Raw genomic sequence first — 22,509 nt, forward strand, 5'->3', positions numbered from 1 at the left:
TCCCTCTGCTTCCCTCCCACTGTCTCCCTCTCTCTCTCTGTCTCCCTCTTTGTCTCACTCCCTTTGTCTCACTCCCTTTGTCTCCCTCCCTTTGTCTCCCTCCCTCTGATTGTCTCCCTCTGTATGTTGCCCTCTGTCTGTCGCCTTCTGACTGTCTCCCTCGGTCTGTCTCCCTCGGTCTGTCTCCCTCGGTCTGTCTCCCTCGGTCTGTCTCCCTCTGTCTGTCTCCCTCTGTCTGTCTCCCTCTGTCTGTCTCCATCCCTCTGTCTACCTCCCTCTGTCTACCTCCCTTTGTCACCCTCTCACTGTCTCCCTCTGTCTTTCTCCCTCGCTCTATCTCCCTCTCTCTGTCTCCCTCTCTGTCACCCTCTGTTCCCTCCCTCTCTCTCCGTCTCCTTCTATGTCGCTCTGTCTGTCTGTCTTAGTCTCTGCCCCTACCTGTTTGTCCCTGCCTCTATCTATCTGTCTGTCTCTATCTATCCCTGTTTCCCTCCCTCTGTCTCCCTCTCCGTCTCTGTCTGTCTCTGCGTGTCTTCCCCTTTCCCTGTCTCTGTCTCCCTCCCTCCCTCTCTCTCTCTCTCTGTCTCCCTCCCTCTCTGTCTCCCTCGCTCTCTCGCTCTCCCTTGCTCTCTCTCTCTTTGTCTCCCTCTGTATCCCTCTGTCTCACTCAATCTGTCTGTCTCCCTCTCTCTGTCGCCCTCCCTCCCTCTGTCTCCCTCCCACAGTCTCTGTCCCTCAGTCGCCCTCCCTCTGCCTCCCCCCGCTGCCTCCCTCTCTCCCTGTCTCCCTCTCTCTCTGTCTCCCTCTGCCTCCCTCCCTCTGCCTCCCTCTCTCTGTCTTCCTCTCTCTCTCTGTCTCCCTCTCTCTATGTCTCCGTCTTTCCCTCTCTCTCTGTCTCCCTCCCTCTGTCTCTGTCTGTCTCCCTCTATCTGTCTCCCTGTCTGTCTCCCTCCCTCTGTCACCCCCTACCTCTGTCTGTCGCCCTCTGTCTTCCTCCTTCTGTCTCCCACCCTCTCTCTCTCTTCCTCTGTCTCCCGCCTATCTGTCTCCCTCTCTCTCTGTCTCCCTCTGTCTCCCTCCCTTGGTCTCCCTCCCTTGGTCTCCCTCCCTTGGTCTCCCTCCCTTGGTCTCCCTCCCTTGGTCTCCCTCCCTCTGTCTCCCTCCGTCTCCCTTCCTCTGTCTCCCTTCCTCTGTCTCCCTTCCTCTGTCTCCCTTCCTCTGTCTCCCTTCCTCTGTCTCCCTTCCTCTGTCTCCCTTCCTCTGTCTCCCTTCCTCTGTCTCCCTCCCTCTATCTCTCGCCCTATCTCTCTCCCCCTCTCTCTGTCTCCCTCTCTCTCTGTCTCCCTCCCTCGGTCTCCCTCTCTCTCTCTGTCTCCCTCCCTCTCCCTCTGTCTCCCTCCCTCTCCCTTGCTCCCTCTGTCTCCCTCCCTCTGTCTCACTCTCTCTCGGTCTCCCTCCCTCTCGGTCTCCCTCTCTCTCGGTCTCCCTCTCTCTCTCGGTCCCCCTCTCTCTTGGTCTCCCTCGCTCTCTCTGTCTCCCTCTCTGTCTCCCTCTCTCTCTGTCTCACTCTTTCCCTCTCTCTCTGTCTCCCTCCCTCTGTCTGCCTCTGTCTGTATCCCACCCTGTATCTCCCTCTGTCTGTCTCCCTCCCTCTGTCGCCCCCTTCCCTCTGTCTTACTCCCTCTGTCTGTCGCCCTCTGTCTCCTTCCGTCTCCTTCCCTCATTGTGTTTATCTATAATTATTCACTACAACATTGTCAAAATCGAATATTCATTTTTTTCCATTTTTAGTCATATTGTTCTTTAAATGTGGTTATTTCAGTCCTTAGTGTTTTTTGCAGAGTTTTTTCACTGTTAGCTGTATACAGCATTCTCCCCATTGCACAAACGGATGGAATTTAATAATAAAGTTTAAATTTCAATCCGGTCTGTCACTTCACAGTTTTTAAACTGAGAATGTTTGCACTAACCCCGCTCCCCAAACACCCCCACCCGCGCCCCATAGCTTTTTATTATCTGATTGTTGTGGCCTGCTGTGAGAGACTAAAGCTCCCGTCCCCTGCCTAAGACTTGCTAATTGTGCTGCTTACCTCCTGAGGCCTGGGATGGGCGGAGATGCTCCATGCTGTGCCTCCTCTGCCGGCCCATTGTCATTCTGCCCATGGCAATGAACCGACCTCACTCTGTGACCTGCTGAGAGTCACACTTGGCGCTGTAGCAGCCTTTCAGGTTGGAAAATCGGCCCAGGTATGTGGGCCTATCCTCTAGAACCGGGCCTGAATCCAGGGGGGGGCAAGCGCCCCCTCTTGCCCCCCCCCCCCTGCCCATGGTAAGGAGGTTTTATCATCTACCTTGGATCAGATGAGGGAAAACAACGTAGTCTCAAACCAGAACCATCCGTGCATAACACTTTCCTCACCTGTTAGTGGCAGTGGTAGCCAGCGCAGTCTAGATCTTATCAGCCTAAGCAGCAGTGATGAACATCTACTCCAGCTTCTTTTCCTATGTGTCTCTATTAGTTCCTTGTATTTATATATTCATATTTGGTGTTGAGTAACATACCTAGCCTACAAGGGCAAAAAAAGTGCTTTAAAGGCCTGGGAGGTATAGAACAATACACAAAGTAACAAGAAGCAAGTTTCTTGTTCATTTAACAAGGAAAAGATCTGAAGAGAGGATTCTTTACTGAGTGCAGACAAAAGAATCGGAGTTAGTGTTGGGGCCATGTAATCTCTGCTTGTAGGCCATTCTATATTCATTTCTGCTTTTTGGAACTTCTGGTGGAGGAGGGATTTTATCCTGATGTCTCTGGTTTCGGCAGCATTTTCATTTGCCTGTTGTATTGTTTTTAATATAAACATACAAGGGACTAGCATCCCGCATCCTCTCTTTCCTGGCTTCTCATTGGTTCCTGTGCGTGCCACTTACCTTTCCTCCATTTCTATTGGATGCAGTATATTTTCCTGCATTTACCAATGCTTGTTTCTCGTCTGCTTCTCTTATCAGGTTTCCACTGCTAAAATACTGTTAACATCCGCTTTGGTGGAACTATATTGTCATAAGGTTTTGATTTTTACTATTGCAGCATATTGATATAACAATTTAAGTGATTTGCATAGAATCCCAGGAATGTTGGGTGGCGCTGCTGAGACTCGAACCAGGATCCCCAGCTCGCAAGTCAGCAGCTCTGGCCGCTGCACCCAATCCTCTTCACTCCCATGTTACCTGTCGGGGAGCTCTTTCCTTCTCCCGGACGATTATTGATGAAAACTTCTCTTTCATTCGCTACATAGGCTACACCGATGCATTACCAATGCTTGTTAACTTTTCCTTCAGGTTGCTGGGTTAGAGGAACTTAATAGTTTGTAAGTTGTTAAAGAAATCTTGAAGAAGAGCCATGCATAAAGAAGAGCATCGGAAAGCAAAGGATTGAGGGCGATATGTTAAGACATTGTTTTCTTAACTGATTGTTTTTCCTTTTTAAAGGCAATAGTGGTTTTTGGGTGGACCTTTCAGTATAGCATTGTGGAAACCATTTTAGAAGTCCCACAGTAGTCCGCGGTTACTATGCTGAAATTGTAACAATCAGACCCTTTAATTACTGGTGTCCCGCGCTTAACCTGACTGTAGAGCCTGAATCTGAGCACCAGGTGCACCCCTTTACCACTTGACATTCAAGGTAGTGGAGTCGCGCAGTCCAATGACTACTCAGGACGTGGTGTGAGGATCAGGACTCACTACTCAACATGCACTGGGTGCCAAATCCGTAAATCATGAACCATGCAGTACTTTAGTTTTAGGAAGAAAGATACTGTAATTCTAACACACACACTGGAAAAATACTGGCAATAGCACAAAACAAACAAGAACGGTGCTAATTAGAAACAGTATCCATGGAAATCTGTGAACAGTTTCTTGTCACAATGTGCATTGTCCCTTCGCTCAAAGTGGGGATCTCAATGAGGGTATGGGGGGTAGTTCTGACGAACTTGCTCTTTCTCTCAAGATCAGACTCCTCACCCCAAATAGATGTGCGCTGTTCCTACCCTTCTGCGCTATAATGCCACCGAAACTATCTGTCCTTGGTGAAGAGCTTCGGAAGTCCTTCCACCGCAAGCAGTGCCTGCAAATGCCTCTCAACAGGAGCAGGCCTGCACCACATGGTGTGTATTTCACGTGGGTCATTGGGCAGGAAAGTTGTTGTCCTTGCTCCGGCCCAGCTGATGGGGTTGTGCTTCACGCTACGCCCTGCTACCAGCACCATTGCCCACAACTTCTGGTATGTCCTTTTAAATGGTGCAGCACAGCAGCGGTGCTTGTGGTCCTGGTAAGCATTACTTGGGTCTTTCCCAGGTCCTGCATAAACAACTCACACAAACAAGATCGGTGGCACTTCAGGTTTTGGTGATGAACACACCATGCAGAGTGGAGTCTCTTTCAACGGTCTAAGTTTCTTTCGGCACTCTTCAATTCTTTGCAACTTAATGCCTGTCGGTGGTTCTCAGGGGCTCTGGATTCTTTTTGTGATGATCGATTGAGCAGCAGAACTCGTCCTCTTTATTTCCACGACTTCCTCATCCTCAGTTGTCAGTACAATCGTCTATGCTGATGGCCTGCAGCCGTCACTCTTAGTGAAGCGGTGCAGGTGTTACAGTTTGAGTTTGTCTTTACTGACTCCTTAGCAGTCTCCTTTTCTTCAAAGAACTGTGTCTTCGTGCAGGGACTCCGCTAATATCCCTCCTGAGCAGTAACTGCTCTTCCTTCCAGCAGGCTTTAGGTAGACCCTCATGGTAGATTAGTAGAGATTTTCCAGGACCTAAACCTGGCAAGGGGAGTTGGGAGTCACATCTGTTGCCTGAGACTCTCTCTCCAATCCTCCATCGTGGGTACCTTTAAAGTATAGGCCATACAAACTAGAGCCCAGTGTGCCCTCATTCTCTCCACATGCATCTTCTACACATTCAAGTGTGTACACACTTAAACATCCTTATCCCACACAGGTGGACGAAGGACCTGATCAAAAGGATGGTGTACCTGGTGTGCTCCTCCAGCTACAGAACCCCTCTTAGGGATTCACTCCATATTATGGAAGGCCTCAGCACACACACCAATCGTATGCCAAAAACACTACAGATTGCCTTGGGGAATTCAGGGAAGAGGCACACTTTTCCCAAGTCTAGCAGAGGACCGTTCTGCATCCCAACAACCATAAAAGACACACAATTGACTGCAGTGCCAAGATCCTCATTGGATAAAACGTTTCCCTTTCATTCTCCCCTCAGATTTGTACCAGTGGGAAAATCGTTAATTTATCAGTTTGATTACTAGACGAAATGTTTCTCCATTGTTAGTTGAGCATCAAGCGTGAAGATCAAGACTTTACAGAGTGAGAGATCATTGGTACTTATGTGTATTTAAGGGTGAAACAACCTCGATCTTAGTGCTTCTTTTGACACCGTATTTCATAAAACCCTGCTGCAACTCCTTCAAAAGATCGGCCTAGGAGATTCTGCTCTCGACTGGTTCATGTCGTATTTAGCTGACAGATCCTTTCAAGTCATCTCCCCTCCCTATGGCTCCCAGAGGCAGCCTGTCCACCATGGGTCCAACATTATTTGATATCTATGTCCAGCCCCACGCAGAAGTGGCTAAAAGCAGAGGCCTTTCTATGGTCTCATATGCTGATGACACTCAGCTTGTCATCTCGATATTCAACACCTCTGATCAACATGTCACCAAGTTCCACGATGACATGATGGCCATTGCGGAATGGATGACGAGCAGTTTTTTGCAGCTTAATGCAAGTAAATCTGAGATCCTACTTGTGGCAGGGACACTCACCTCTGGAATAACCAATAGTGGCCCTGTATCAGAACCATGAGCCAGGGGATGTTGTGAACCATTAAGCTTAGATGCCACCAAATCTGTTACAGTATGTTCAGATGGGCTTCCCTAGATTGGGGAATTCCTGTCCCCAACATAGTGAAGTGACCCTCGGTTTACATTTCCTTTGGAAAATGTAGAATTTAAAAGGGCTCCAGCACTCCTCTTTTAAGGTTGTTTCCAAGATCCTACTGTTTTTGTTAGATTCGATCTACAAACATTCATCTCATCCTAGCCATAGCTAATTGTGATAAAGAAGTGCGTTGGATGAGAAAATGGGATCTATGGAGAAATAGAAAATTTAACCATCTCCTCTGAAGAAGATCAGTATCTAATATTAAAAAGGCCTTTCATCAGTGTCTAGAATAATATTAACTACTTGGTGAAATATGGTCACCACTATTCGATCAGCTTCCTTTCTGAAACTATCTGTACAACTTAACCAAAATGTGCTTGGTTTTCCTTACCTGCTGTGTAATGGTATTGCTGGTATTCAGATTCTTTTATTGCAAGTATTTCATTTAATAATTGAGTGTTATTTCTGGGGTTTGAACAAATAGCATAAAGAAGTGAATAAATATTATAATGTTGAGATATGCAAGTTGGTTGTATGCTAGAGTATTGAAAGAAGACATAGCGGCATGCCAACTTATTGTGGCCAGAATATTGACAGACAGTATATTGTGAAGGTAGATATATTTCGGTAAGTGAAACAGTACATCAGTCACATTATTGTAGATGATAAAAACATACATAATTTTAATTCACCAAACTGTTTCAATATCAAGCCACTTTAATTTTAAAAAAAGTCCATATATTAAATTGACTCTGCAATGTATAATCAGTGTGAAAAATCTGTTAATAATATTCCAGTTGTCACACTATTGGAGGTGATAAAACATATATAATCTTAATTCATCAAACTGTTTCAATATCAGCCACTTTATTTTAGAAAAGCCCATATATTAAATTAATTCTGTAACATATATTCAGTGTTAAAAAAATCTATTACTAATATTCCAGTTGTTACAGACACGTGTTTTGTGTATTAACCACTTTCTCAAGGATGTTAAAAATACCTAAAAACATACAATTGCTAGCTAAACTTCTATTTACAACTATATAATCTGAAATCGGTCATAACCAATCCAAGTACGTGTAAATCATAGTACAGTTGGGGAAAAAATCTTGCCCGTATGAATTATGATTATGGACTATCCTAACTGGGAGATGAACTAGCACAACTGGAAGATAAATGAGTTTATTATATGGACTTTTCTAAAACTAAAATGACTTGATATTGAAATAATTTGGTGGACCACTATTATGTATATTTTTATCACCTCAAATAATGTGATTGATGCATCATGGTTGTTTTTTTAACATATAAATGCCTCACAGGGTAACTAGAACTTTTGGAAGGTGAAGCACTGGGCAATCACCTTGGTTTACCCACATGTATATTGATATTTCATTAAGTATAGAGCTATTATTATTAACTACATAAACCTGTATATAGAGGATCTATATCATCAAGATGTGATATATCAGCATAGTTGTGGAATTATGAATAGTAAACCTATATTTCTCAATAAATACTTTCCATCACTATATTCTTCGGGTAGTCAATATTTTGGTTGCAATATTTTGCCCTGTCCATGTTTCAATCTTTATATTTTGGAAGTAAGCCCTGTGTGCTGCATCTTACCTCTATGCATGTATCTCCTTAAATCTTATTAAAATCTCAAGCTCATTATGACATTAGACAGCTTAACAAGCGTTAAGAAGGTTTCCTATGAATTGTGAGCATTTATTTTTATACCCCCTGAAAAAAGGGTTCTGCATCAAGACCAGATCTGTGCAGAATGATAAGATCTTCGTCAACATCTGCAGATCAGAGCACATCCCTGCACCACCAGACTTCACTGAGCAGGAACTGGTCACCATCTTGGAATCTGACGACCCCTCTGGATTCAGGGTGCCTATGAGCCTTGGGGAGGCTCACACAGAAATGGACAACAGTAAGTACAGGGAGCAAATTTAATAGCATTGAAGATGCACATTAGAGACATAATTATACCCCTACAGTTTTGATGCATGTACAGTAATTCAGCAGCTAATCTGTAACACTGAAGATTTCATAGAATGCTCACAGCACAGTATGGCAGCGCGTACTGGTTAAGTAATAGATTATTATTTATTTATTAGGGTCTAGAGTCCTATTACTTGGGTTATCAGATTTGATTTTGAAATTTGCCTTTTAGTTGCACAGTGTCTGTTTCGAATACATGGATAGATGATTTAAAGACACCTCAAATGATGAACAATTCTAGCGGTCACTGGTAGATAAGAATAACCATGTTCTTTTTTTGTATGTTTGTAGGTGGAAATGGATGCACAGTGTATGATGTTGCCATTAACTCATCCTTCTTTCAGAAAATCCAGGTATGTGTTGGTTTCCTTTTTTCTGGATAACTTCTTTGTGCGGCAGTAAACCTTTTCTTTACATGTTTTATGGCTAATTAAAACGAACGAGCTGGATGGTACGCTGACTCTCTGCTGGCATGCCCTCTTGCTGTTCACCTTGCCTGTGTGGAAGTCCCTCTTCATTCCAAGGTGACCAGAAACGATGACAGAGAGCACCCACATTTCATTACAAGACTGGAGGCTACCATTATGCAATAACCTTTTATTGCTGCCACAATATGCAGCCCTTTAAACAAAATAACAAATGCATCATAAAGCTCTAAATCTGTTTTAGAATGGCCAAACAATATATATGTTCAAGGAAAGTAGTAATCCTCCTTTTTAATTGCGACTTCTTATTGATAAGTTAATGCGTGCTTATTCATACTACAACAATGTCTTACTGTATAGGTATTGAATGCTTTAATAACTTTGGTGTTAGGTTCTAACCCTTCCAATTAATGGAATGGTCTCTGGTTTTTGATAATTATTGATGTATCGAAAGGTTAAACAGTGAGCAGTGTCTTACCTTAAGTTTCTTTTGCACACGGAAGGTTGGGGCTTGTTCGAAAGGCAGATGGCTTGTTGGCTCATGCCCTGGGGCCCAGCGCAACTGATAGGGCTGCTGAGCGGAACCGATGTAACGGCACGCCAACTCCTGTCAGCCCTGAGGCAGCTTTTCATGCCGCTCCCTTCGGCAGTGGAAGCATGGGATGGCATCAGAAGGGGTCTGCTCTGTGGGTGCTGTCTTTGACAAAAAGGATGCTTAAGTTGAAGTTGAAGTTGAAGTTGGAAGGGTTTTGTAAAGCGCTCTACTACCAGGCGGTTTCTTGGCGCTGCAGAAAGACTATCCTGAGGGGAGCGGGGAAGAAAGTTAAGAAATATAAGCCAGGGAGAAGAGGTGGGTTTTAAGGGCTGTTCGGAACTCAGTGTATCGCAGAATGGATCTGATGGCAAGAGGGAGAGCATTCCAAAAGAAGGGGGCAAGAGTCGAGAATCTGGATCCACCCAGTTTTTTCCTGCGATATCCAGGAACGTTGAGAAGGTGCTGGGTAGAAGAACGAAGGCTTCTACCAGGCACGTAGGCACTGATCTTAGATGTGATATAGGCAGGGGCCATGCCAGCAAGCGACATAAAGATCAGGCAGCCCATCTTAAATAGAGACCGTTCAAAGATAGGGAGCCAACGGAGAGACTTTAACAGAGGGGTAATGTGATGTGACTTTGGAACTTCGGAGCTTAAACTAGATCAAGGGAGCGGGCTGCTCTGCATTCGGAGCGTTTCCTTTATTTTGCAGGAAGAGGTGGTCACGTGAGCGGTCGGCTCACCTATCACACTTGAATTGGTTACCTTTTGAAGAACCCTCTGGAGGAGGTGTGGTGCAGCGGCCAGGGAGACTGACGTTGGAATCTGGGGCTCACGGTTCGATCCCCGGCACCGGCGGCAGGTCAGCCCAGCACCATGTGACTCTGGGCAATAGCTCGCTTAATCTTACCAAGGGCCCCCAGCGCCGGGACACCACTTCGGAGGTAGCTGTGTGCTTTACAAATACTGGTATTTCATTTCCTCCATTCTGTTTTGGGCTAGGTTGCTATGGTAACATGTGTGAGCGAGGAAGTGCTTTATCATAGCAATCAACAACAACCAGTATTTTTTCGTCTTGTATCGGGATTCGAAAGGGCCTAACGATCCTTTACCAAATGATAAGTGTACTGCAGCGCTTGGGCTCTCCCAGCTGGTCCTCTTTAAGGTAGATTCTATCCTTTTGGGAGGAAAAGGAAGATAGAATTATGGGGTTTCTCCTATTGTTATGCTTATGTTGACGTACAGCGCAAAAATTATTTTGGGTTAATATGTTTTTCTGATATTCTACCTGATAAGCAGGATGACTGATGAAGTTAGACCTTATGTGTAGCCAACTGCTGAACTTATTGGGGACTTTATTAAGAGATTCTTAGATAAGGATTTAAGGTCCTTTGTTAAAGAGGCTGTGGAAACTGCTCTTGCTAAGAGGATGCAGGACACTCTCTCGGAGGAAAATTATTTTTCCTTGGAGGAGGAAACCCGTTCTACCTCTATCACCTAAAAGAGGGGAAAAGTTGCCCAGAAGAGCAAGCATTTAGACAAGGCTGACACTAATGCGGTAACTAACTGGTGGTAGCCCAAGCGCTCCAATAGAGAATGGTTGTCCTTAGCAGCACTAGAGGAAAGGGACAACTTGGAGTTGAGAGATGGTCAGAGCTACTCTTTTGAGAAGAATGCTTTTGAGGCTGAGAATTTAGAGTTTGATGAATACGTATTTGATCCTCAAGAGAGCTTAATCCTCTTTGATAGCTTAGATGTCTTGGATCAGGCATCAACATTTAAGTGTTTGAATGACCCCATCCGGGGTGATATGTTTGAGCCTAACATGATTAAGCTCCCTCAGAGTGCAGAGCGGTGGCCAATGGATCATGTGGCAAAATGTTTTAAATTATGGGTCAGAAAACCATTTGACTAGGACACCTGTAATTTATGGAGGGCAGAATGCCACCTATAACACATATCCATATGTATGTTTCGGCACCAGAATCATTATGATCAGGTAAGTATGTTTTCCAAGTGAAATACGTTTTTATTTATGGAGTCCACACTTAGTGCATTTTTCAGAGCCTGAAATGTTATACTATGGAAGCAAAACCAAATACAGCATACAAGTTCTTTGTAGGAACTTATGAGACCAACCTATGGGACTTGAGGCGAGAATGGGGCATGATCCAAGGCAGCACCAGCAGATCACCTCCAGCAGCACAAAAGGAGCAGGGGGCAGTGGTACCAAACGGCATCTGTTGCCCAATGCATCCCTATGGGGATCAGTCATCGTGACCAGATACTGCAGTGCCAGAAGGGATTTATCAAAGGCCGCCAGGTATCCGATCTGACGTATGATCTCGTGGGGGCAATTGATATCGCCTCATCCTTTTCCCTTCCATTGGCAACACTCACCTTAGATGCGACTAAAGCCTTTGATAGGGTCAATTGGCCCGATCTTGGTGCTGCTCTGAAGAAGTTTAACTTCGGCGAAGTTCTGTCGCACTGTAGCACTTATGTATAATGCACCATCGGCACGGCTCCTAATCAATGGCACACTGTCTGACTCATTTAAAATCTTGAGAGGTACAAGACAGGGCTGCCCGCTCTCCCCTCTCCTCTTCAATCTGTACATTGAACCATTTGCAGAAGTATTAAGGGGAGATGTAAATATTCCATCATTCAGATTTGGGGAGTGGGAAAGGCGGGTAGCTCTTTACGCAGACGATATTCTAATTCTAACCTCCGATCCGGAGACCTCATTCCCAGAGGTTATTAAGAGAGCCGAAGAGTTTGGCTGCATCTCGGGGTATGAGATAAATGCAAGTAAAACTGACATCATGGCATGGAATATCCCCAACTTACAGCTGGATGTGACCAACTACATGCGATATTTGGGTATCCGAGTGGTACAAGAAGTCGGCAAATTCGCTCAAGTCAATCTAGAGAGAGTGTTCAATGAGAGTAGGAAATTGTTAAAATCTTGGTCCAATCTTCCATTGACTATCCTCGGCAGAGTAAGTCTGATAAAGATGTCTATCCTCCCTAAATTTACTTTTATCTTTAATACCATCCCTTTGGCATTTGACAACAAAATCTTGGAGAAGTGTCAGAGAGAGCTAAACTCCTTTGTCTGGAACTATAAATCGGCGAGAGTGGCATGGAAAAAACTGAGGAGGAGGAGGGAAAAGGGGGGACTGTCTTTACCTGATTTGCAGTATTATGCATGTGCCTTTCAGTTGTCCCATTCCAGAATGCTTTTAAAAATACCATACAACACATCTATTGGCGTAATGTTTAAAGCCATGTTGGTTGGAGCTGCAATATCAACCAATGGTTTCATGTTTAAATTCGGGGATCAGAAATACTTTAAAAAAGTAAAGCTAAAAATTCTTATGTCCCAGGCGAAGGTCTGGTCACAAATGAGGAAAAAACTAGGTTTGCCGTATTTCTCAAATTATGCACCTATCTGGGAATCTCCCGGGCTACCGCTCTGTCTGAAAGATAGACTCGCAATACCGGTGAGAGATGGAGGAATATCAACATGGGGGGTTTGCTTCTAGGCGAATCACTGAGGTCCTGGGAGGAGCTACGGGAACAATTTGGCCCAGAGTTTTCGAGGTTTAAGTTGGGTGAAAGCACTAACTAGGTCAGGAGTAACACTTGGGAAGAGCAGTACCATAGAACAAAAGCTGGTAGGGGGGGTAAAGAAGTTTCGCAGTGGTACTGGAATTTGCTAGAGGAGATAGACGGTGAATTCATCCTCCCGGAGGAACTATGGGGAACAGAGCTTGGGGCCCAAAGTATTGACATCTGGCAGAAATCTTGCACCCAGCTATATAAAAGTGTTAAACCTGCATGGCTGAGGCGTAACAATTTTTTTTACGATACATCGAGCCTATTTCTCCCCCCTAAAACTGTCTAAATTCATTCCAGGAAAGAAATGCAATAAATGCAATTATATCGCGGTCTCGGACATCCATATGTTCAAGGAATGCCCTACAGTTCTGGAATGAAGTGAAAGAGACGCTGGACTCCATTCTTAATATCTCGGCGCCCATTACATTACCTCTTATTATATTTGGGTGGGACAGCAACATAAAAGGTCATGCAAGGACATTCTTGTTTTATGCAGTATTACTTGCAAGAAGACAGATATGTAAAGTTTGGATAGAAAATACAGCACCATCACACGCAAACTGGTTGTCATCCCTGTATGAAACATCTAACACAGACTTGCTGAGATCTTGCAGCTCACGTAACGTGGCTTTTTGGGACTTCTTGGTTTAATGGAGACAGTAGCCGGGGTTTTTTTTTTTTTTTTCTTCTTTTCCCCTGGTCCAATGATTATGCCTTAATACTCCAAGAACTAGACCCCCCCTCTCGGTTTTATGGCTGTTTCTATAGGTTTCAATACCAAGTTTGGAGTCATCCCCTGTACCTCTTCGGGTCATCTCCTGCCGATTCCCACGATACTCACTTCAGGTGCAGTCAAAACTACGCACTCTGATTTAAGACGCACATGGCAGTTGGAGGCTAATCAAGAAGAAGGCAAGGTAAATGAGGATTAAAAAAACAACAAAAATAAATAAATAAATAAAAATAAACAAATACTGCAGTGCTGGACCAGTAGGGCTGAACGTATAGGGGGATTCAGACCTCATGATGCTCGGGGATTGGGGAGGACACCTTTGGTCCTCTTCTCCACGGGCCAGGGGTGATGGGTGCAGAGGTGTCTTAAGGCGTGGGGTTTTCATTACCAGGAGTAGTCGTGGTAGATTGGGCTTGTAAATAGATGTGGTAGGCAGCGTTGGGAAGTCCCCAGCAGGATAATCCCAGAAGGGGTTCAAGTCTGGAGAGTCAGTGGACCCCGTTGGCACACTTCTGCTCTGGCTAAGTGACTCGGTGCAATGGTGCTGCCCGGTGTTGGGTTTTCTCGGTCTTGGAGCCTCACAGCTCTGTCTTTGGTACCTGCAGCTGCGGAACAGCTCTGCTGCTCCACATGAGTTTCTGTTTCTTTGAATAAGTGATAGCAGTCCTCCCAGGCTTTGGAGGTTTTATAGCTTTCATGTCCAGAATGACTTTGGTGCAATTGTTGAGAATAGGTGAACCAGCCGGCAAGGCTGGTGACAAGCCAATTGCTTATTCTGCAGTTCTTGCTTTCACAGCTTTTCGGATCTTCTTCTTCTTTTGGTCTGCAGGATCTGATTCTCTTGTGTCAGGGGCTCCCATAGATACTGAATTTAGTGGTGTTAGGAAAGTGCAGGGTAGCTAACTAGCCTGGGGTCAATACGCCAGCTGTATGACCACTTCCTGGGAAAGGTGGTCATAACCCTATCCCAGAATTTATGATTTTGCCATCACCTCGATGGCTACTTTGAAAAGTCTCCTCCACTTCAGGAAGCCCACCTTAGGGGTGCATTAGCCTGAGGGTGGACACGGCTATCTGACTAGATAATTTTGCCCTCCAGATGCCAAATGGTTCAGGACAAAAGAGGTCAGCTTCTCCTCCTGTGAAGGGAAACCGATTTGCATACCAAAGTCCGTAGGCTCTTTGAAGCTCCACTAGGTTGGAATGCTAATCTGCAGGTCGAGATGTGGGAGGAGTAGAAAACATTCCCTACTTGAGCAGGCTCAGTTTCTGGACCTCTGAGAGCAAAGGCCCTCACCCTTGCGGGTCAGATACTCTTCTCTGGTAGCAGGATGGCGAAAACCAATCAGTCAGCACACCAGTAGCTGGTAGGTTTTTAGGGGGCACTTCTAAGGTCCACTCTGGGTGCATGTATTACTAAATCTGACACTGCCATTAGTGTAGGTTTATTGATATGAAACATCTCTATTTTCACTGAATCCGTCATATAGCAGGGAAACTCGTTTTCACTTGTGTCTAGCACATGTTTTTAAAATGGCTTCCCTTATCACTTGTATTGGCAGTAATGGAACGTCGCACAGGGTACTACCAGTGTTAATGTCGGCCCTGTGGGTATCTATAGCAGTCACCCCTCTCACTTACAGGTGCCAAATGCTCCTGCAAGCTACACAGCTTTAACCACCTTAAACACATGACCAAAAGTGGAGCTTCTCATGGTGCAGAGAGCAGTACTACTTCCTACATTTGTTAATTAAAGAGCCCTTTTAATTTAATAAAAATACCAAAAGCATAGCAGGGTAAGCCAACCGTGCTTTTTCAACAAAGACTTCAATTTTATCTGCAGGCTGTTTCCTCCAAAATGGGTTGAAGACTGAAAATTGGCAGAGTACTGGACACTTTTAGGATAAAGGGGATGACTGATTGCTGCTACTCAGATTACATATCCTGGCCTAACAATAAAATGGAGTTACATCAGAGCTACCCTTGGTGCCTTCTTGCTGCTGTTGGTAACAATTGAACAGTTACATTTTCAGTCATCATTCAGAAAGCTGTTCTTTTGTTTTCTTGCAGACAAATGAGTTGTTTATGGAGTTCTTTATCACTGTGACTCTTGAAGGTCTTGAGAACAAGTACCAGTTGGAGCTCTCCAGAGGTAAGCATGAGCAATGTGATATCTGCAGAGGCAGTTTGGACCAATGAAACGCGGGGTGGGTTGCTCTCTGCTGGATGATAGACACATTTTATTGCCTCCGATTTTAGTTCGGACTGAATGGTTCTCAAGGTGGGATCTGCCAAACTCTTTTATTTTATGAAGCCAATGCCCTTCTACCAGCATTGAGATGGGACGAAAGGAAAAGCTGGTGAGTCGACAGAACCTTGCATAATGTTCTCTTGGAGTTAGTTTTTCGATGGCCTTTACATGGCTAAGAAGAAAGAAATGTTGAATTGTTTCTGGGGTCATTTAAATACATTTCTGCTGAATTAAGCCATAGCCAGAAATACCCATTTAACTAGTATCTAATTTCCAGATGGCAATCCGTAGTAACATACTGTGATGAATCCATGCAGTGTGCACCATTCTCTGTGAATATCTGTCTGAGTTTATTTAATTTCAGAATGGCGAAAATTAAAGAATCGTAAATTCATGGGGTCCCTGTCTGAGCAGAACATCAGGACCAAGTCGAAGCCCATCATCCAAGAAATGGAAACCAGGTAAGCCCTGGTGGTTTCCTCAGATAAACCTGTATACGTCGTGAACCCATTGTTGTCATGTCAGCATATGGATACTGTGCAGGGTTTATAATAATTATGGTTATAGCATTTATTTGCATGAGTATGAAGTGTGTATGTGATGCGCACAGGGTATCAGCTCTGTCCCTTTCACTCACTCATCACTTCCTCACTAGTCTTTTTAGGTCTCGCCTATGCAGCGCACATGCCCTGCTTAGGCAAACAGACCTTTAGCCGTTGCTTTGGCTTTTCAGCCAAAAACGTGCACGCGTTCCATTGCCTTCAATGGCAACGCGTGCACTTGTGGCGATTCACTTGCGGGAGCGCGCAGCGCCATATGTTATCAATTATCGCGGCGCCACCGGTCGCTCAAGCTAGTGAATCGTGCAGGCCCCTCCCCTTGCTGACGCGCTTCTCCTCCTACACAGTGTAGTTATGCAACTGTTTCCCCTCATGTTGTAGTGCTCATTCCTATATGTGCATACAACTTTTTTCGCGCATCCGCTTTGTCGTAAAGGCCATAACTTTCCAAATTCAATAGAGAATTGGCCAGGATTATGTGGCATAATCGTGCCACACGTCTACTAAAAACAGACATATTGAGCCCTAAGTCTCATTCCCTCTCTGTCTCTACCATGTTTTTAATGAATAGTCTCGGCTTCGTGCAATCCATAACATTTATTAAAGACACGCTTGCTCTCTGGAATGGAACTGTGTTGGAAAAAATATAAAATTCCCATAGCACCAGACGCGGGAGAGAAAAGTGTGGTGTTTCAAATCTTTATTTCAATTTGGCAGCCCTGTAACTCGCTGGCAGTGGTACCACAGGATTCATCGACTTCCCAAACAGGGCTGTAATGCAAGCCCTTTAAATTAGGCTGCGTGAACCACCGCTGATGTAATACTGCCCTCTGTTTCGCCTCCCAGGTTTGGGAAGGCAGAGGGGGAGGTGAGCTCTGTATGTTTTGGCAGGGTGAGCATCTTCCGCCTTTGACCCAGTTACCCTGGATTTGTGAAATAGTGGGACATGCCGTTTGCAAATGCTCAATGAGAGCTTGTGTAGCAATACTTCCCGGCAACATAAGGTTAATAGACATAGGTTTGCGAGCTATGTTTTGAAAGCTAGGATAAACCTTACAAAAATGTTTGAACTCCATTTACGTTTTGAAAACGAAGGAAAACAACTGAAAATGTTTACCCTATTTCACCATCCAGGTTAATTCTATTTTCCCTTCATCTGGATCATATTAAAACCACATTCTGTGATGACCACACAGACATGAAGCTATAATGGGCACTTGCCCTCTCCAGCAAAATATTCTGGGTCAAAGGTCGACCTGTGACCTTTTCTCTGAGCAAAAGCACCAAACTTTTTGAGTGCAAGTGTTTGCAAAATATTCACAAGTTATGTTTCCTTCATTGTACCTTGCACACAACCCAAAGAAGTTGGGGAAGCTGAAAAGTTACCTACAAATGAATACATTTTGTTTCTGAGATTTCTCAGAAGTTCACAAAATCTAGCGAGCTGGGACTCCTCTGCAGCTTGGGAAAATAAGGTGAGCATTTTTTTGAGGAAATCTAGAAGACGCCTCATTCCTGGACAAAGAATCTACCATTCCTTCACTCAGCAGGACAATGTTTCTGTTTGAGCAGAGGATAAATGTGCAATTCATTTTAATGTATTGTGCATATGCATAACGCTTAATAACCCTAAAAGAGGTCACACGGTGTGATAATCGCACCTTTTCACAGTGTAAATCACATATCAGAGTCATATGCTCAGTTCAAACCAGCTTTATTCGACGATTGTCATAAAAGCATATGATACAGATGTAATTCGTTAAAATAACAATAAATAGTGCTAAAAGTTAGGTTTCAAATAGGATAATTCACTTAGTTATAGTTACAAAAAGCATCAGAGGAACGAAAGTGCATACAGTGTGTTTCATCGTAGGTTGGCTGTAATGTGGTAATAAATAAATATATAAGAGCCATTATAACAGTTTGGTTCTTATTGTCCAAGCCCATCCTAAAAATGTTGCCACAGCAATAGACACAAATTTATCGGTACAAGTGCGGATGATTCTGGCGGCCACCATCCCACTTCTGCTGCCCATCAATTTACTCATTGGGGATAACCATACCTTGCGAGGTGCCACGTAAACAGGGCATACAAACAGTAGGTGATCAATAGTTTCTTTTGAAGCAAAACAGCACGGACAGTTAGCCTTTCCGCCACTAGACCAACGATTGGTAAATGATCTAATTGGTTGGCTTCCAATACTAAGTTGAAAGTACAACTTCCGGTCTAGGGGTCGTGTGATGAAGTCCCAAAAGTCTTCCAAACTGGCCTGCTCTTTAAGCACCAGAAAGGTGCCGGTCAGTGAAAGTGGAGCGGTATACCTATAGTTTTTCGAGACAACTGTCCCCCAATAGAGTGATTTTAGAACTTTCTTGGAAGGAAATCTTGCGTTTGCAGGGTCTTCCCATAGATCATTCAAGCCTAGACTCCGTAATACTTCCCCAATTTTGCGCAACCATTTAATCTTATGGTACGTATCACTTTTTATTATGTCCAGGAGCCCATTCGCAAATACTCTCAATTCGGGTGTTGACCATAACCGCCTCCAATACAAGACTGGACGAAATGAAGCGATTAATGCAATTGGGCTCTGACCCAGGTCATAGAGTAAGGGTACTCTGGGGTAACTTTATAAGGTTTCTTAGGAACCGGTTTTCGGAAGTTGTCAGTTTTCTTAAGTTCTCAAAGCCCCAGATTTCCACGCCGCATAAGGCGAAACTAACAACTTTGCCATTGTATGCTGTTAGAACCGGTGCTATTGGCTTTGTGAGGGACCTAGAATGTTCCGATATCAAGGCACCAGCAAGCTGTCGATGTTTGGGGGTCGACAGCTCTGTCTGCTGCTTCCAAGAAAGATCATGTTGGATACAAATACCCAAATAATTAAAAGCTTGGACCTTCTGAAGCATCAGCTTGTTCATCATTACAGTTCCCTTGAAATATTTCGACACGTTAAAAGACATAAATTTTGATTTTAAAACATTCACCTCCAGACCTCGGGCGGAACAAAAGTCTTCAAAAATTCCTAGAGCCTTTTGAAGTCCGCTCGGGTCTTTGCGATGATCAGACAATCGTCGGCAAACATTAAAATGGAAATTTTTGCTCCTGCAAGGGTAGGGGCGTCAACATTTGATTCTAACAGCAATCCTGCCGCATCGTTGATGTACATGGAGAACAATGTTAGAGCAAGGACGCAGCCCTGCCTAACCCCTCTTTCTACTGGAAATTGTGGAGTAGTGTTTCCAGGGCGCCCCCATCTTATCTGGGCAAAGTTCTGCTTGTGTAGCCTGATGGTAAGTGCAAGTAGGGAGCTCGGCTTTCCCATATCTCTAAGGAAGCTCCACAGAGTAGGGCGTGGGACAAGGTCAAAAGCTGTTTTTGGTCTATAAAGGCAGCATATAAACTACCCCCGTTAATTTGTACGGTCTTCCAGTGCAGCATTACAAAATGCAGCACTTGGTCGACTGTGCTAACTGCTGATCTAAATCCCGCCTGGAGTTGGGATAGGATGTTCTGATCCAGTTCCCACTCTAAGATCTTATTCAATATTAGCCTGCCAAAAACCTTTTGAATGTTATCAATCAGGCTAATTGGTCGATAGTTGCCAGGTAGAGATTTATCTCCCTTCTTAAATACGGGTATGATTTCGGCCCCGTTCCAAGATTGGGGTATGGGGGCTCCTCTCGCTATGGCATTAGCTAGAATCAGTATGTACCTGCCCCAGGAATCTTTGTCATGCAGGAATGCATCAGCAGGAACACCATCCATGCCTGGTGCTCTTCCAGGGACAACTGAGTTTAGGGCGTTAAGGACATCACCAAGGTTGAACAAGTCTTCCGTGGCGAATAGACGCGGGACCTCCATGGTTACACTTGGTTCCACCCCCTTGGCATATTGAGGTTTAAAATAGGCCACCCATTGATCTTGAGCTACCCAGTTTTGGGATTTTTCCGGAGCTCCTTCGTTTCCCCACTTGAGGATGTTCCAAAATCTTCTGGGGTCCTTTTGGGTACCTGCTTCCTTCAAGTCTAGCCACCTTTGTTCGTCCCATGCACGCTTGGATTTCGCCACAATACGTTTATATGCAGCCCTGGCTAGCCAAACGTTCCCAGTTGATTTGCTTTTTATTGCTCTGCCTAGGTCCAATCGAGCCTTCCGACACTCCCCAGTATACCAACGGGGGGGGGGGGGGGGGGTCGGGGGTGTGATGGCCTAACAAAGAGGTTTCTTAAGTCAGCAAAATATAATTCATGAATCGTTGTGGTCCTCTCTAAGGCTGAGATCGTGGCCCCTTTGCTGCCTTGCTTTCCCAGGTCGCTTGTGGCCTGCAATAACTTCGTTGCTATGAAGTCTGTGTGCTCCTGGCGCCCTACGATTTTGGCCCACCGAAGGTGGCGCATATCAGTAGAAATAAATGCATTGACGGGTTTGTCTGGTCCTACACCCCTTGCGTCTACGGACACCTCCCAGTGATTCAAGGACATGCATAGCGGGTTGTGGTCACTCTCGGCCCTCTCAACTACCGACATGTCCACTAGATGTTTCCATAATCCCAAATGAATCAGAATGTAGTCAATTCTGCTTTTGCGGGATCCACTCCTATAGGTGATTGACCCTGATTTATCATGCTTAGTCCTTCCATTAGTAGCTCTCAGCCCCTTGTTTAAGCAAAGTGAGTTTAGCTGGGTTGAGAGTTCAGTCCACCTTTTGATAGGGTCTAGTTCAAGCTTCGGGACGCCCCACTCCTTGTCCTCATGGTCCATGATGTTCCAGTCACCACCTAACAGGGGTTCGAAAGTCGTGTTGAAATCTCCCCCAAGAATGATATGTGAGTGCTGTGAATAAGATTCGATACATTCCTCTAGACTAGCTAGGGTTACTGATCTCTTGCCCCCAGTGCTACATGCGTACAAATTGTAAATATGGACTGATTTTCCGTCTCTAAACTTAAGGGCGAGAATTTGAAAGTCCCTATCATTAGAGTCAAGAGGTTTAATTATAACATCATGTTCCTGGCTAACCCAGATTGTCAAACCACCCGATGGCCGTCCTTTTCCACCCTTTTGCGCGTGAACACTACAGTTCAGGTATCCCGGGAAGTGAAGGGCCTCTAGCAACCAGGTTTCTTGGAATAGGCATATTTTATGTTGAATTATAAAAGAGGCCCATTCTGGGGATTCTAATTTATATTTTAGGCCTGCCACATTCCTGGATAAGATTGAACATATTTCTCTTGGTTCTGATGATTGGCTTGCATTCAAATTCAGACCAGTGTTCCCTTCTACCCCAGGGTTAATGCGGGCCACAGGAATGCCCTGGGATGTTAGTGTAGAAATGGGGCAGATAGTCACTACTGCGAGCTGAGATGTTCTCTCTCCGGCCATGCCACCCGAGTCTCCCACCTGAACTGGGTCAGATGATAGTCAGTCGTTTAGATCCAGTCCAGAACTTCCGTTGGTTTTCCCTCCTGCGCTAGTTTCAGGAAGTGTTAACCGTTTCAGTGGGGGAGATGGTCTTATTTGTATTCTAGAGTGGTCGGGAGAACAACTTCTAAACTCCAAGTTAGTTAGGTTTTCAGCCAACTCTGTGGTCTTGAGTCTTAGCTCGATATAATCAGCTAAGTCCCCGGGGTATGTAAGCCGTTTAGAACTAACAATATCGTCCCTTATTATAGATCTGCAGCCCCGGACGTGTCTTATCCACTGAATAGCTTTGTTAGTTAACGAATCATTGGTTTCCAGGGACTTTCCAGCATTCAGCTTCCGAACATTAACCATATAAACCACTGGTAAATGACTTATCTTGTGATTAGGGTTTGGGCGAGAAACACCTTTACTCGTCATGGCGTTTCGGGTACCACCACTGTGTTGTGTAGTTAGGCTACCACTTGACATGGTGCCTTTCTCTTCGTCCATTGGAGTCTCCCTCCCGCTGTTAGAGGAGTTTGGTTGGGGACATTCTGGGGCTTGTGTAGTGTTCCTAGTGAAACCCTCTCTGTTCTTAACACCTCATGATGTGTTGTGCCTACTAGAATAGAACTAGTTCGCTTTCTAGGTTGGGGGTCGCTACATTTTGGGGCTTCTGTTATCCGGGGACCATTGACTCCGCTGCCTTTCTTTGTGGCTGCGCAGGTCATGCAGGAAACCAAGGCCTGGGCAACCATGCCTTGTTCTACTGCGTCAGTAAGATGATCTATCTTGACCTGCATAGCCTCAATCAGTTTGCACAGCTGGTTGACTACTTTAGATAGTTGGTTGGTATCTGGCTCAATTTGGGTAGGAATGCTATGGGTGGTTTGCAACTGGGATTCTCCCTCAGTATAGCTGGTATTTGCTTGCAAAACTTCCTGCGCAGAATTGAGATCGCTATTAACAATTTGCGCAAGGATAGCAAACCGGTTTTTGC

The 22,509-nt window shown here is 44.8% G+C and overlaps 1 protein-coding gene across 2 annotated transcripts in view; it reads left to right on the plus strand.

Moving 5' to 3' along the window:
* The window catches only part of PIH1D1 (PIH1 domain containing 1), a 159,601-nt gene that overhangs the window by 53,881 nt on the left and 83,211 nt on the right, over positions 1 to 22,509 (plus strand). For both annotated transcript variants that reach the window (XM_086930228.1, XM_086930229.1), the window contains exons 4-7: positions 7,719 to 7,904; positions 8,267 to 8,328; positions 15,363 to 15,444; positions 15,908 to 16,004. In XM_086930228.1, coding sequence (XP_086786354.1) covers positions 7,719 to 7,904; positions 8,267 to 8,328; positions 15,363 to 15,444; positions 15,908 to 16,004 — 427 coding nt within the window. The remainder of the gene's footprint in view (positions 1 to 7,718; positions 7,905 to 8,266; positions 8,329 to 15,362; positions 15,445 to 15,907; positions 16,005 to 22,509) is intronic.

This window comes from Lissotriton vulgaris, chromosome 7, assembly GCF_964263255.1.
Source record: "Lissotriton vulgaris chromosome 7, aLisVul1.2, whole genome shotgun sequence".
Lineage (NCBI taxonomy): Eukaryota > Metazoa > Chordata > Amphibia > Caudata > Salamandridae > Lissotriton > Lissotriton vulgaris.